The 16,576-nt window shown below is 36.0% G+C and overlaps 1 protein-coding gene across 6 annotated transcripts; it reads right to left on the bottom strand.

The window, feature by feature from the left end:
• Nucleotides 1–1,050: 1,050 nt before the first annotated feature.
• LOC306847195 (serine/threonine-protein kinase Sgk1-like) lies at nucleotides 1,051–16,199 on the bottom strand. 6 transcript variants are annotated; one of them, XM_079381010.1, is made up of 12 exons: nucleotides 15,797–16,199; nucleotides 6,190–6,265; nucleotides 4,859–4,966; nucleotides 4,705–4,762; nucleotides 4,533–4,616; nucleotides 4,312–4,443; nucleotides 4,095–4,207; nucleotides 3,868–3,991; nucleotides 3,516–3,611; nucleotides 3,266–3,421; nucleotides 3,088–3,177; nucleotides 1,051–2,723 (listed from the first exon to the last, which is right to left on the bottom strand). In XM_079381010.1, the coding sequence occupies exons 1-12, from the start codon at nucleotides 15,828–15,830 to the stop codon at nucleotides 2,556–2,558; spliced, it is 1,239 nt and encodes a 412-aa protein (XP_079237136.1). In that variant the 5' UTR covers nucleotides 15,831–16,199; the 3' UTR covers nucleotides 1,051–2,555. The 6 variants fall into 6 exon arrangements, with proteins under 6 accessions (XP_079237136.1, XP_079237134.1, XP_079237135.1 ...); XM_079381008.1 differs by lacking the exon at nucleotides 15,797–16,199 and adding an exon at nucleotides 6,870–7,076; XM_079381009.1 differs by lacking the exon at nucleotides 15,797–16,199 and adding an exon at nucleotides 6,870–7,066 and having other exon boundaries at nucleotides 1,051–2,702.
• Between the last annotated feature and the right edge of the window lie 377 nt (nucleotides 16,200–16,576).

Below are 16,576 nucleotides of genomic sequence, written 5' to 3'. Positions count from 1 at the left end.
ACAACCTAGCAAAGATAATAGTTTGGAGTTATTTTCACACTTTAAAGATTGATACAGCTGTAATCCGCACAGCAATAATATGCAACATTGACAACTTAATCCCAACGGAAGCATAAAGAAAACAAAATAGAACCCTGAGGAACCCCAAAGGAGATGGTGGCAGAGAAGATAAAGCTCCTTTAAATAAGAATCACTTTAATGCAAGCTTCTGAATTCCCACTGACTTAAGTGGGCAAGAAGAATCTGATGGTCCACCATGTCAAAAGCCACACTGAGATCAAGCAGCACTAAAATAGCACAGTTCCCTTAATCTACCAACATCAACAAATCATTAGCCACTTTGAAATGATCTAAAACCTGATTAAAATTTGTCAAAAATCTTATTTGAAAATTTAGAAAGCTCATTATAAGCAACCTTCTCCAGTATTTTAGCTAGGAATTTGGCCAATTTTGAGATCTATGGTTATAAAACCAGGGCTTGCTTAAAATATAACAAAAAATAATATGATCTATTAAACTCCTATTCACTGTTGACAGAGACAACATTCAAAACCTGAATTAAAAGACAAGAAGGAATAATATCTAGCCAACAGTACTAATCATATTTGAATGTTTTCTGAAGGATTATGTGACGCTAAAAACTGGAGTAAGGATGCTGAAAATTCAGCTTGCATCACAGGAATAAATTACATTTTAATATAAAATTGAAAACAGTTATTTGAAGTTGTAATAATATTTCACAATATTACTGTTTTTGCTGTATTTTTGATCAAATAAATAAAACCTTGGTGAGCATAATACTTCTTTCAAAAATTAAGAACAAAATGAGAACATAAATAAGACTCAAACTTGGGTCTTCATGAGCAGCAACCCACCACCCTCTTCAACATTTCCAACTGAATAGATGTTTTATGTATATATAAAAGATTCCTCTCATCCATCCATTTTCCAAATTACTTGTTCTATGAGTGAAGATGCTGGTGCCTATCCCAGCGTGAACAATAAACAAAATCAATGCAGGTGAGAAATAAGTACACCAGATTCATTTTTACATATTTATTTTGCATTCATATAGATCATTCTCAATATTTCATTATTCTAAGAATTTAATACTCTGATCATTAGAGGTCAAATATGCAACATGTAAATAAATATACATGGAAAAATATAAAACAATATATGAGTAACTTCCAAAAATGGAAGAAAAATAAACTTTATACATATTGCCATGTTTGCAGTTATCTAAAGAACAACGTATAGCGCATTATTGGTCCAATGATATGCAATATACTACAATTAAAACAGGGATGTGTTTCATGAGGGCATCCAAACCCTTCTCCTTCATTAAGTCGATACCACTCAATCGTCCCATGACAAATTGTTCACATCTCTTATCAAATCATCATTTCTATTGCACAGCATGTCCCTGTCCAACCCAGAATGATACAGACAGGAATGATAGACACACATGGAAATGTATCACAATGTACATAAATTAGCTGAACAGGCACAATTTGAACAAAAAAAAAGACACAGTTCCTTCAGGGCTCCTACATAACTTCTGTACATGATGCAAAGGTTTCAATACAATCTAATCGACATGCTGTGTTTGCAATGGACAGCAATCGCTTCAGACATAAAAACATACATCCATCTCACTAAATATTACATAATGTGATGTGAGACTACTAAAATTGCCTTCCCGGGAAACACAGTGTCTGGTATTTTGTGTAAAAGTGCTGGCATTGGAGGAAAAAAAAGGAAAGAAAGTACTTGTAAGACAAAATATTGATTTTAGGAGGAACACAGGATGTCTTGTAGTCATTCAGACAAATAATCACAGCTAAAAGCCTTGTTTAACTAATTTTCCATCTAATATAATCCTAAACGTAGCTTAGGAAGTTTGACTGAAGAGTTAAGCTAAACCACACTAATATAATGCAGTTATTAAATCAACATTTGTCAATAGGAAGAAGATAATAAATGTATTCAGTAAAAATTTATTGATATTTGAGTCGGACAGCCTGTGCATCCTCTTATACTGGTGGGGGTTGATATAATAACCCCTTTTTCGGACCATTCGTGAGTTTTGTACTTTTCTTGATCCTTTACCTCCACTGTGCAATGATGCATGAAAAATGCAATTAAATAAAACATCATCCAATGACATTTTGATCAAATGTAAAAGATCGCAAAAGGCGTTTCGCCTAGTAGCTGGTGCCATCGTCTCTGGCAAGCAATAGTTTGTTGTACAAATGCCTGTTTTTTTCCACAGATCATCAGTTAAACTCTCAGGCACTTCTAAGCTCTTTCTCTAGGAGCTCAGGTCCTCTCTGCATCCATTGGCACACATTGCATCTTTTCTGGAAGTTGTTGTTACTGTAGTTTGTGTCCAACAACGTCCCACATTCCTCTTGGTAATGCACAAGTGTCCATTGTGCTGCCAGGTCGTGCAAGCAAATTAATCGGAAGAGCTAAATGTCCCACACTGTGGTCCTTCTTCTCGATGTGTCTACTGATGCTGGAATGGACGTTCTGGAGGGTCACGGAAGCCATTACTGGAAGGCATGACCAACCGGGGGACCGTAAGAAAAGCCTGGGAATGCTCCGGCTGCCTCCCGTACGCTGCTGGTCAAGTGCAGGTTATCGGTGTTGCATAGGGAGGTCGACACGGGTAAGTGGGTGAACTCTGGGTCAAAGTGCTGGAGATCAGTGGGACCAGTCTATAGATTCAATAAAGAGAGAATTTATTAAATACCCAACCAGAAATATTAATCTTAATGTTTCCACCTTGTATTGACAATGATTGATGGTAAATGTAATTTCTATTGAAATTTGTATGTCATGTATTTAAATTTACACATTTGTAATAATGAAGTTGCAATTTAGTTCATTTAAAATATATTAACTTTAAATGTAGTTAAATAACACGATACGTTATAATCAAGCACTTTATGTGTTTAGTATGTTAGTCAACACATCAAAATGTGTGTCCTTCTTTAAAGCACAACAGAAGATTATTAAAACATTTAAAATGTACTTTAAATTACTTTTAATTTAACCTTTGCCGCTAAAGAGTTAACTTACCACTGTAGGAATGAAAGGAGGCATGATCTTTTTGGCCATGAGGTCGTCCCAGTTGATGGGAGAGAAAAAGCTGTGGGACTTCATTTCCAGCTACAAATAAGCAAAAGCTTGTATAAGAATCTGTGATCTCAGGAAAATAAACTTTATGCATGTGGCACTGGTGTGTTGTGTCACTTACAAAATCATCTTTGGACCCCAGTCTCTTGGTACGGTCCTTGTGCAGCAGACCCTCCAGCAGGTCACAGCCAGAGTTGGACACATTAGGCTTCAGGACTAGAGGCTTGTGAAGGATGTTGTTGTACATCTCGGCTGTGTTGCGACTGTAGAATGGAGGCTGGAAAAACAGACACAGAGAAATAAATTCATACATTTTATAAATTCATAAGTTCTAGTCATTTTTCAGGCAAAGACTTGATAGGTCTTCTCACCAGTCCATACAGCATCTCAAACAGCACTGATCCCAGGCACCACCAGTCCACTGTATGATCATATGCCTGTTTCTGAAGCACCTCGGGAGCCAAGTACTGTTGAAAAAGAAAACAAATATACATCAAAACACTATTTTGCGTCATCTTGTGTTAGCATACTTTTAAAAAGAGTATTTTTTATAAAAAGAAAAGAAAATACTTAAATGTGAACTTAATGTAATGTTTTTAGAATACTTAATTGCAATTTACATGTATATTAAATGCAATTAGCGAAACTTTAGAGTGCTTTATTGATTCACTTAAGTAGGACACTTCTTTTTTACAAGGGTTCATTTATTCATGAATGACTGACCTCAGGAGTTCCACAGAACGTTGTGGTTGTGTCGTTGGGTTCCAGTCCTTCTTTGCATAGACCAAAATCTGTCAACACAATGTGGCCCTGAGAGTCCAGGAGAATGTTCTCTGGCTTTAAGTCTCTGTGAAAATTGACAGAAAATGATAAGACCCCATTATAATACACAGAATTGAGAACACGGTTCAACTGTGTCTCCACTAGGGGCACTGAAGCCAATCACATACCTGTAAACTATGTGCAGTGAGTGGAGATAACCGAGTGCACTAGCGATTTCAGCAGCATAAAACCTCGCCCTGGGCTCCAAAAACACCCGCTCACGCTGGAGGTGGTAGAACAGCTGCAGGAGAAAAAAAACATACAAAGTCAGTCAGCTATTTTGAGCTGAGGTGCGGCCTCTTTTGAGCAATATGAGAGTATGGTATGAATGCATTGTTTACTAACCTCGCCTCCATTGACGTAGTCTAGCACAAAATACAGTTTGTCTGTTGTCTGGAAAGAGAAGTGCAGCCCCACCAGGAATGGATGCTTGATATTTTTCATTAATACACTCCTTTCTGCCATGATATGCTTTTGCTGAAAAACATATTAAGTGTTAAATGTTACTATACAGCAATTGTGGCAAAGTGCTTTTACATCTGTGTGAACACTGCATTAGGACTTACCTCTTTCTTTTTCAGAATGATTTTCTTCTGCAGCACCTTCACAGCATAGTATTGTTCATTTTCCTTGTGCCTTGCGAGCAGAACCTGTGAAATAGGATGCCGTTAGCATTCTCACTTGAAAATATGACATAAGTATTGACATCTTGACTGTATGAAAGCTGGTTGTGCCCACCTTTCCAAAGCTCCCCTTCCCAATGATCTTTAAGTAGTCAAAATCTGAAGGTTTGATCCTGTTAAGGAAATTAAGCAACATTAGTAATGCAAACAACAAGCAGCCCGGCTGACTTAAAACCAATTAACCAAACAAACGAAGAGTAACTACGTACTGAGTCTCCTCAGCCAAAGAGCTTCTGGGATTGGTCAAACACAGGTGATTCTCCTCCAGCTCCTCATTCTGGTTCTCATCGATTTTTAAGAAAGAACCAACCTCGGCACTGAGGAAAAGAGATAAAAAAGGTTACAGATTTTATTTGAGAGCGTTAACTTTGTTCAAGACCCACTGTTTGTATAAAACAAAACAAAACAATGGAAATCTATTGGAGCATGATTATGCAACGATTGCCCAACATCCTTCCAATAAGTTGATTTGTTTCAAAATCTCTTTAAAATGAGTCAAAATGTTTTTGTAAATGTACAGTGTGTTTTTAATCCAGAACTTTCCTATGAATTATTTCCTGTAATGCGTTTGCAGGCAGATAGATGGCAGTGTTTGACACTGGATGACACCCTTTCAGGTGTGCTGGAAATTCAAAATTTATTTTTTGACCTGACAGCTGTTATTTGTGCAAGATTATTAGAACGGATGCATCTACTAATAAAATTTAGATCAAACAGTATTTTACTGAAACCTTTCTCTCTGCCCAAAATTATGACTTTTACCCCTGGTTTCACAGACAAGTCTTAAACCTGGTCCTAGACTAAATTGTAAATCTGAGCTGTTTCAACTGAAAGAAACTTGATCTTAAAATATATGAGTGCCTTTGTTTTGTCTCAAGATGCACCCCGGTAATGTTTTTTTACTAAGAATGTTTATAAAAATTACTTAAATGTCCTAAATGAACTATGGCCTAATCCTGGTTTAGTCTAAACCCTGTCTGTGAAACCAGGCCTTAGACTATTGAGAGCTTAAATCTCAACTTTTTATACAACCTCCTTGAATATTGAAGAGCATATGGAGGGTAGAAAATGACGCGGTGAGAAATTTTCCGCTGGTCCGACCTGAATGACTCTAAGACCAAATGGGCCGCATTTAATTGAATAAGGCCCTTATCCTCATCTAGGGGACATTAGGGATTTTCTCAAAGGTGCTTACTGCGGCGGCCTGAACAGCTGCTTTTCGTGGAGCACTATTCTGGTGCTTGGCTTTATCTCGCCGGTACAGATTAACCTACACAATTAGCAGAACAGCTCAACTCATATGATGGGATTACATCCTCTAGAACAGTCACCTCAGTTAAGGCCTATATAAATACACCACAGGTCACACACTTGCCTTTATTTAATTTTCTGAACCACTTTCTTACTGATTTTGAAAAACAGAAATCATCTATGCTCTTATTTGTTGAAATGCCTTTTTCGGTTCACACATCTACTTGTAAAAGCATGAAGCAGTTGTTTATTTATTAGGCTATTTATTATTAAATATTGGGATACTTACTGTTGACAGATGGGAGGGTTAGAAACAAGCTTCTGGATGAAGTCGTTTAAGCCCATCTTCCTTTCTTTAATAAAAGCTGAAAAAAAAAAAAAACATGCAATTACGTCAGAAGGAAATCCACAGCTGACGTCACTAACACCCTGCGTTTGAGCTGAATGAGCTGCCAATCATATGTGATGGGAAACCCTTCGAAATCTGAAAGGTTATCGGTGAAATAATAATTTGCACGTCAATGCCAGAATACGTGTTCTAGATGCCGTGATCCAGAGGATCCGTGTGAAGTGGTTTAATGTCAAGAACAGTGTCAGCGTGTTACACAACAGACCGCATTGCTCACTGTATCTGTACAGATCTGCTATTTATCAAGAACGATCATTTCTACTCATGGAACCACATCATTTAATAAAACAGTATAAATATATTTAAAACCGAAAAAATCATGCAATCATTTTGCATTGATATATGAAAATAAGATTAGTATAATAATAATAATAGTTGAAACGTTATGTCTAAAATCGACTGTACACACACACAAACGTCTTTTACACCCCTAAAAAGCATATTTCTATTCTCTCATTTGTTTTTTGTTTTTTCTTTTCCCATATTTTGACAAAATAAAATAAAATAAAAACGAAAATCCATTAGAGACACCAGAATAATTCAAACCTGTTAAAACGTACCGGTAAGAACGGACACGATGCCCCTCATCCTGCAGTATGTCAAGTCACATCCAGCCTGAGTAACTTCCATCACTGTCTGTTATTATAAGTATAAATCCACAGGAGGAATAAGCCTGTGTTTTATTGCAAAGCGCTGATCTCTCGGTTTGACGGAGCGCACTGCTGGGTTCTGATGCTGGCAGCGGTACTGTCTTGCCCCGCCAGCCCTGCACTGCTAGTTTTATACGGAGCACGTGGTTGTGGAGGCGCGGCTCTGACATCAGTCGAGGAACCGAGGACACTTCATGGGACTTCACGGGATCCCACCGGTCTCCGTTCCGCCGGTAGAGGGCGATGCGAGGAACGGAAGCCCTTCCATTCATGTGAGCCAGATTAAACACTCCGACTCTTTCTATCAATGGAAAATGACTACACAGCTGGCTCGTAATCTCATCATAGTGTAACAGATTAATCTCTAATGCTCATCAGTAATTATGAGGAAGAGCGTGAAGCAGTGAACAACTATAAATGAAAAGCATGCAGTGAAAACAGGGCTGGAGGATCATACCTGAGATTAAGGTCTCTGTTAATGGAAGACATTCCTGTGCTGAACAGATGTGCTAAAATATTCACCCTATTACTTAGTGTCTGGCGTTTCCGATAATGACGCACATTATTAATCTGTTGTGTTTTACCAGATTCTCGTCTCTGAACAAGCCACCATCTGACCAGGTCAAGGGTGTGAGGAGGCTGCAGCATCACGGTTTATGTAAAGCGATACTCTGAGCCACATCATTTATTTTTCAGCCTGTTCTCCAAATGTGGTCCACTGACCCTGTAAGTTATATAAGTGTGCCATAATATGATGCCATCTTGTCCTTTAGCACAGAATTTGCCAGGCTAGACAGCAACTGTAAAAAAGGGGCCCAACTACGGTAGTATAACCCAGGGTTTTCAAACATAGCCTATTTTAATTATAAAAATTCTTAATAATATTTAATACGTATTTATGTGTCCTTTTACATATATTTTAGGAAAGAGGTCCTCACAAATGGATCATCATATTTGAGGTTTTATGGCATCAAAAAGTATAAAAAGAAAAACAAAATGTGCAAAAATAACAGCTTGTCACTGGGGCAGTACCCTTGAAAGTACACTTTTGTGCCTTCTTTAAAGGGTGCATACAGTCATGGCCAAAAATATCGGCACCCTTGGTAAATATGATCAAAGAAGGCTGTGAAAATTAATCTGCATTGTTAATCCTTTTGATCTTTTATTTAAAACAATTCACAAAAATCTAACCTTTCAATGGATAATAAGAATTTAAAATGGGTGGAAATATCATAATGAATTAAATATTTATCTCAAATACACGTTGGACACAATTATTGGTACCCCTAGAAATTCTTATGAGTAAAATATCTCTGAAGTATATTCCCATTCATATTCACAATTTTGAGCACTCCAGGGTGATTATATACATGAAATTATACAGCCATGGCTTCCTGTTTCACAGAAATATAAATAGGAGGGAAAACAAAGCCCAACTTCCCTTAATCATCCATCACAATGAGAAAAACCAAAGAATATATTTCTGATGTGCAGCAAAAGATAATTAAACTTCACAAATTAGTGAAGTGGCTTTAAGAAAAGAGCTAGAGCAGTGAAAATTCCCATTTCCACCATCAGGGCAATAATTAAGAATTTCCAATCAACATAAAATGTACGGAACTGCCTGGAAGAGCACGTGTGTCTATATCATCCTAATGCACGGTGAGGAGGAGAGTTTGAGTGGCTAAAGACTATCCAAGGACCACAGCTGGAGAATTGCAGAAAATAGTTGAGTCTCGGGGTCAGAAAACCTTAAAAATGTTGTCAAACAGCACCTACATCACCACATGTTGTTTGGGAGGATTTCAAGAAAAATTCCCCTCATTCATCCAAAAACAAACTCCAATGAAATATATTGCTGTATTTGTGATGTTGTGGGCCTATATTTCTGCTGGAAGTCCTGGACATCTTGTTTAGACACATGGCATCATGGATTCTATCAAATACCAACAGATAAAAAATGAGTAAGTGACTGATTCTGTTAGAAATCTTATAATGGGCCATGTTTGGATCTTCCAACCGTACAATAATCCAAACACAAACCTCAAAAACAACACAAAAATGGGTCACTAGGCACAAAACCAAGCTTCTGCTATGGCCAGTCCAGTCCTCTGACCTGAACCCTGTAGAAAATGAGTGAGGTGAACTGAAGAGAAGAAGCACCGTCATGGAGCTGTGAACCTGAAGGATCTGGAGTGATTCTGGATGAAGGAATGGTCTCTGATCTCTTGTCAGGTGTTCTCTACCCTCATCAGGCATTATAGGAGAAAACTTAGAGCTGTTAAACTGGCAAATGGAGGTTTCAAAAAGTATTGAATAAAAGGGTGCCGTAAATTGTGGCCAACGTGTATTAGAGAAAAACATTTATTTCATAATGATATTTCCTCCCATTTTAAATTCTTATTCTCCAATGAAAGGTTAGATTTTTTACATAAAAGATAAAAAGGATTAACAATGCAAATTAATGTTCACAGCCTTCTTTGATCATATTTACCAAGGGTGCCGATATTTTTGGCCATTTTGAAAAGTATATATATATATTCCATTTTCTTTTAAATTTCTTTTAGTTAAAATTTAAGAAATTTTGTTGTGTTTTTGTCCATTTTATTAGTTTTTGTATAAATATGACTGTATAAGTTTAATGATTTTTTATTTCAGTTTTAGTTACATTTTTCATTGAATGAAAATGAGAAATGCTGCTTTGGCAACTAGCAGAAATAAAATATGTTTTTTTAAATGTTTATTTTACTCTTTGGTTTTGGTTCTAGTTTTAGTTACACCTATAATAGCCCTGGGTCATGTATAATTTGCATTTTCACTTGATAAGCCTACACTGTTTCTGGAATGCATAACCTGTTCTATCTGTAAATCCAGTCTACATATGCGTAATGCCCTTGTCATCCTTTCATTTTACACAAAGAGCTTGAGTACTTTCTGAGAGGTTTAAAACTCCCCTGACAGTGGAGCAATATCTGGTGGGCTACTGGATCCTTGCCAGGATCTGTTTACACGATTAGGTGGCATGATATCAAACGACTTAAGAGTTACATGCTTTGTATTAACAAAACATCCTATCTTTTCGATAACAGTTAAGAGGAACCATGGAGGGAAATTCCGGTTTCAAATAACAAAAACAATGGGGAAGATCTTCAGTGGAATACCACATATTTCAGAGGAAAACTGGATAGTGCTTATCTGGTTCCACTGCACAGTCAATACATTTCAGCTCATAACTCAGAACCTGACGAATATTGAAAAAAGAGAGTAAAATATATATATTTTTATTTTCTTTATTTCAGAACCAATAAATTTGTTATATATAAACTGAGTAATGTAAAATTGTAGTTTTGTGGCTGAATTAATTTATTTTTTTGGTTACACTTATTTCGATAGTCCATTTTAGACATTCTACTAACTATATGTCAACTACATGTCAACTAATTCTCATTAATTTGCAACTACATGTCTACTAACGCTACGGAAGTTCTAAGCGGCCATGCATTAGTATAATTTTTCTGTCTTGTTTTCTCGTGATCACGACTTAATTTTCTTGAGATCTCGACATAACGAAAGTTGTTTTGTTGTTATCACGACTTAATTTTCTCGTGATCTCGACATAACGAAAGTTGTTTTGTTGTTATCACGACTTAATGTTCTCGTGATCTCGACATAACGAAAGTTGTTTTGTCGTTATCACGACTTAATTTTCTCGTGATCTCGACATAACGAAAGTTGTTTTGTCGTTATCACGACTTAATTTTCTCGTGATCTCGACATAACGAAAGTTGTGAGTCCCTGATCAAAGATTTTACTTTGATCAGGGATTCACTCAAACTGAAATAATAAAAATAAAATATGGTATAAGTACCATCCCAAATATTGAAGGTGTTGTGTGTGTGTGACCGACTACATTGATCCATGATATAATACTTTTAATGCATATTCATACTCGGCCATTTTAGCTCTGTGTCTGTCAGTGATTGACGACTTACACATAAGTGTTTGACACTTGAGAAGGAGGCTGTCGGGTCTGCAACTTTATCGTCGAAGACAATATAGCGACCCTGATTTTCTCACGATAGCTACAATTACGTCGTGAGAAAACGGTTTTTACGTTGAGATCAACAACTTTCGTTATGTCCAGATAACCACAAAACAACTTTCGTTATGTCGAGATCACGAGAAAATTCAGTCGTGATAACAACAAAACAACTTTCGTTATGTCGAGATCACGAGAAAATTAAGTCGTGATAACGACAAAACAAGACAGAAAAATTATAATATGCATGGCCGCTTAGAACTTCCGTAAACTCTCAGTAGGGTACGTTTAGGGTTAGTAGAATAAGTTGACATATACTTGCAAAGTTTCTCATAGTCAGTATGTTGTATGATGTGGACCCATCAAAATAAAGTGTTAGAAGATATTAAGCAGACAGTCTACTAATACTCTAATGACTGCTGGTTGACATGTAGTTGCAAAGTTACTTACTGTTAGTAGAATGTCTAAAGTGTACTATCGAAATAAAATGTAACCTTTTTTATTATTATTATTTATTATACTTTATAATTATTAATTTAAAATGCATTGTGTAACAATGAGATTGTACAGTGCATTATAAGGTGCATTACAGGGCATAATTAATGCATTAAAACTACTTTTATAATACATTATACATAAAGGCTTCAAGTAAAGTGTTATCGAAATAATTTACTAAAGTTTGTTTTTTTTACTTTAAAAAACCTTTTTATTTATTTGTTTGTTTATTCTGAGACAAGCACGGAGAGAACAAAAAAAATATTACCAATCCCTACTCTAGATCAGCTGACTAGTGACTGGCTCAGTTTTATAACCTTCTCTCTATTTGTCTTGTCTGCTTCTTCCCCCACTAACCTGCCCATGTTTCCACATGACATGTTACAGTAACAGTATCTCATTTGCCAAGCGGAAAGGTGGCAAAGTCTTTCCGCTGCTCACTGAAGTTCCTCTCAATGAGTCATTCTGTCATACTTGTCACAGATCCAATTATTACTATTTATTTCCTGTTACTATACTTGCCCCGTTACCGTGGAGACGCAGGTCTCTGCTGTGTGACTGAGAGTGCAAGAGAGTGTGCATTTGCAGAACAGGCCGAGTGTCATTCGGTCAGAAACCGTCTGCCACACTCTGGTGGGCAGGAAGTGAATCACCCGAAGAGAAGGGGGAGTTTATTCTCGACTTCTGCACCTCCTCTCACTGCTCAGGGCCCATTGGACCCATAGGACCCATAAGGCACTTTACCTCCGTGCCGGCTCGCCATCATAAATTAAGTGCCAACCTCATGCCAACACACTCATGCAAATCATATCAAATTCTCTCTATAGCTGCCGTTAGCCCTGTCGGACCCATGGTCTTTATGTTTGATATCTCAATTCTGTTCATGACTTCCTCCCACTACTTCCGTTTTTCTCTCTCTCTTCTAATCCTTGTATGTATTGTCGTCTGTAGTGTGTTGGTTTGTATAGAGCTCAATAGGGAGCTGTCTAATGGGGATTGATGTCTCTGTAAGTGGGTGTTCTTCAGCTCTCAACTCTAACCGTTTACACTGATTGTGAGGAAGACATGATTTAGAAAACAAGCAATGTGAATATAAAAGCTAATAGGTCTGTACCATTGGTGGAGCACAGAGGGGTGCAAAGGAGAAAACCTGCGTTAGGATGCTGCATAATTAAATAAGCCTATATCAATAGCTGCAAAAAGAAATTGAAATAATTTAATAAGGTTCAATTTGATAACATTAGTTAATGCATTATGTATCTTGAACTAAATTTTTTTACACATTTACACTGAAGATTAGAAACAATCTTCACTTAAAAATTGCTATTATAATTTATTACAAAGAAACAGCAAGTAGTATTGAATTAAATGTGAAATATTTTCTTGTAAAACATATTCTAATAATCTTTTTTTACTTTACAACTTAAAAAAAATATATTTTTTACAGTGTAGTAGACTAGACTGATGTTAGTTTATAAATATACTATTGTTAATTAATGTTCATCCTTTAACTGGTATGAATTATACAGTTTAAAATATAAATTATTAGTACTGTAAATATGTATAGAAATTGGTTTATTTAATAACATTTTTAGATTAAATATATTTTTTAAATGTATTTAAATAAATGAAATTAAATAAATGATTCAATATAATTCTAAAATCCTTAAATTCTAAATAAATTTCAATTAATTTGTTTACAATTAACCTAAAGTAATGAATGTAAGAGTATTATTCATTTTTATTTTATGATACCTATTAAACTGAACCTTATTGTAAAGTGTGAGTGAGGAAATCCATTGAAAATGGCCTATAATAATTATTTATAAATTATTTTTAAAATAATATAATTAAATAAATACATACTATAAATTATATATTCCAAAACCCTATCTGCTTTACTAAATATGGACAGTGAAAGTCCTACAGAAAGATTGCTGAAAGCTCTGCAGATTTCTGCAAAATTTGTGTGTTTGTGTTCAGTTCAGGGGTTTCACGCTACAGTATATCCACTAAATGATCACTCGTTAATGTGTGGTGTGGTTGAGATAACTTTTTTCTTTCTCTTTCTGATCCATAACCCATTTTACTTTCTATTGTGCTACAGGCAACTGCTTCCAAATGAAACAGCATATTTAACGAGGAAAAGTAAGATAGGATTTGATTTATCTGGAAGTAATCAAACACTCTCTTTTTTTTCTTTCTGTGGAATAATATCCACCATTGAATCTTGCACAATTAGACAATATGTGTGTATTTATATGAAAGGCTTAAGTAGCAAGTTGAATGTAAAAGTGAAAGAGAGTCCTGCTCACTCAGGTGACAGATGAAACAAACAGAGAGTCAAAGAGATCAAAACCTACACAACTAGATCAGACTAAAATGGATTATGTCTGTTGTGATGGATGAATGAATGGATGGGTTGCAGGCAAAGCTGATCTACTGAAGACAAACCCCCAGTTTCACAGACAAGGCTTAAACTAGTCCCAGACTCAACTGAAAATATCTTGCTCTGACATATCTTAAAATATGTCAGTGTCATTGTTCTGTGTCAAGATGCAAACCTTAATGTTTTCTTCTTGCTTTCTAAGGCATTTTTGTAAAAGTTGCTTAAATATCTTAATTTATCTAAGGCCTAGTCCTGGCTTAAACTAAGCCCCGTTTGTGAAACCGGGCCAATATGTGTCATGTTAATGATTTTCTCTGTTATGTCTCTTTTCTTATTGCAAAATGAAGGACTTCAAGTATTTACAATAAGTGAGGAAAATGAGGAGACAATATACAGGAAATAATTAATATACTGACACTATTATAAAGAGATTTAATGTGAGAGATTCAGTTGTTAGTGCAAATGACTAGTCTTGTGATGAACATTTAATCCATGCAAGTAAATCCACTGAAAAGACTTTCAGGGCATTCATGTCAGGGCACTTTTAAGGCATTCATAATTTTTAGACAAAATATTCTCCTTTGGAATGTAATTTCTTCTGTATAAAGATGAGCAGGAGCCCTAACATCAAGCCCTGCCCTCTATAAAATATTTGGTTTCCCCTGGAAATACGTCACAATCCTGAAGCTGCAACTTGTGGTTCATGCATACTTTTACATGGAATTATGTTGTGTGTGTCTGACCTCAGAGGTTTTGTCTTTTCACTTGGATCCAACAATTAAAGTCATACAGCATCATAATACATAATCTGCTGATTATTATGACCAAAACCTGTCACATGTGCCATATTCCACATGATTTTCTCTCATTTTCACTCTAAGTAGTAATTTTAAAATCTAAGAATTTTTAATACCTTTTCTACAACATGAATAGAAGTAAATTATCTCTTTTTTTATATTTGAAATTTGAAAGATATTTAGAGATATTCATCCCTGTTACACAAGTGATTATAAATATTGTTCTTACAATCTGTATATATTTTTAAATACATTCCTAAACCAATACTGAGTGACAGCTTTAGGCCAATTGTACAACCCTGTTACTGTCACCCTGTTACCCATAAAGTGTGTGTGTGTGTATAACAGTATAGGTATTGTTCATGATTATAAGAATCACATAAATCAGAGCTTTAATCGTTATTTAGACATGTCCCACATTCTGGTAAAAGGGTTGCAAACCTTCAAAATCATTCATTTTCATTTGCCTACTTGTTTCTGACCCTTGTAAATAAATGGTCAGTTTACTAAAAGAGGTTGATGATGTGTTCAAGTACTCATATGGTATGTTTGACATCACAAAGATGCAGTTTATGAGATACGAAAAGTAAAGATTTCAGTTCTGAAATTTACTTAATGTCTTTAGAGTATGTGATGCGCTTTTAATCAAAAAGAGCCAACCTTGATGAATCTCACAAAATGGGAAATTTAAAAGCTACATTTCACACAGAGTTAAACAGAACGGAGCAATATTCTGTACACATAAAGGTAGATGGTAACACTTTACAATAAGGCCCCATTACTTAACATTAATGCATTAACTAACAATGAGCAACACATTTGTTACAGTATTTCTGTAATCTTTGTTAATGGTAGTTATTCAAATTCAACTGTTCATTGTTAGCTCATATAAGCTAAGGTCCATTAAATAATATTATTAACAGATATCCTACAGATTTTCATAATGTATTAGTAACTGTTGAAAGTAAAATGTACTAAGATTAATACATGCTGTATAAGTATTTTTCATTGTTAGTTTGTATTAACTAACCTAATGTCAACAAATCAAAACCTTGTTATGGTAAAGTGTTACCAGTAAAATGGACAAACTTTAGTTTTTAATACAAAAAGTTCCTACCTATGAATGATTTCTTCCCAGTCTTCATGTTCATTTAACAGCGTATATCGTACAGTCCAGAGTGGATCCTTTTTCTCAATTGTGCTATGACAGAAATCCCTTTAAAAGCTGATTTTAGCACCGTATCCTCAGCAGTTGATCATTTTGCGTGTGAACATGTATGTGTGTGGGAGTGTGTAGGTGTGTGTGTCTAAATGAGCCTATCTCTGTGCTGCTGCAGTATTGTTAGAGGCAGTCTCATCGCCCCAGATTCAAAGATCAGCAGTTTATTGGCCTCATCACTCTTCGCTCTGTATCCCTCGCCTCTCTTTTTGCTCTTTCCTTGTCTTTATCATAGTTCAATGATAGCTGAAACCGAAGACTAGTGACGCATCTACTTGCCCTCCCAGCTCCCTTGTTCCCTAGTCTCGCAAACAAAACAAAGCGACAGGTGTCGGATGGCAGCTCGTCTCACGAGCGTCCTGGTCCCGCCCTAGAGAAACCAGTTTCCAGGTTACAGCAGTCACTAGGGCAATACCTGCACTGACTTTTACACTCGTTTAATTGTGCCATAAGCTTCTAATGACTTCCCAAGTCCCTTGCTATGCTCTGGAAACATCTTACATGAATAAAACTAGTAAAAAACAATGACTTGGCAAGTTTTTCTAGATTCCTGCTGTCAGGAATTGCGTATTCAGGCAAATGCACAGCTACACCTGGCCAACATGATTTGTGCAGATGGGCCACAAGAGAAGCTACAGAACTACCAACCTTAATTACCAGAAAATGAGGTGGCGGTTA

Source organism: Barbus barbus, assembly GCF_936440315.1.
Source record: "Barbus barbus genome assembly, chromosome: 27".
Classification (NCBI taxonomy): Eukaryota; Metazoa; Chordata; class Actinopteri; order Cypriniformes; family Cyprinidae; genus Barbus; species Barbus barbus.
Note: the sequence above shows the minus strand (reverse complement) of the source record. Positions and strands in the feature narration are given on the sequence as shown.

What these genes read in the sequence shown, in the direction of transcription:
- LOC306847195 (XM_079381008.1), bottom strand. Translation starts at nt 6,939, where the DNA reads ATGGAAGTTACTCAGGCTGGATGTGACTTGACATACTGCAGGATGAGG. An exon ending in AACCCTCCCATCTGTCAACA is followed by an intron (nt 4,967 to 6,189) that starts GTAAGTATCCCA and finishes TCTTTTCCTCAG; the next exon opens with TGCCGAGGTTGGTTCTTTCT. An exon ending in CTCCTTTCATTCCTACAGTG is followed by an intron (nt 2,724 to 3,087) that starts GTAAGTTAACTC and finishes TTGAATCTATAG; the next exon opens with ACTGGTCCCACTGATCTCCA.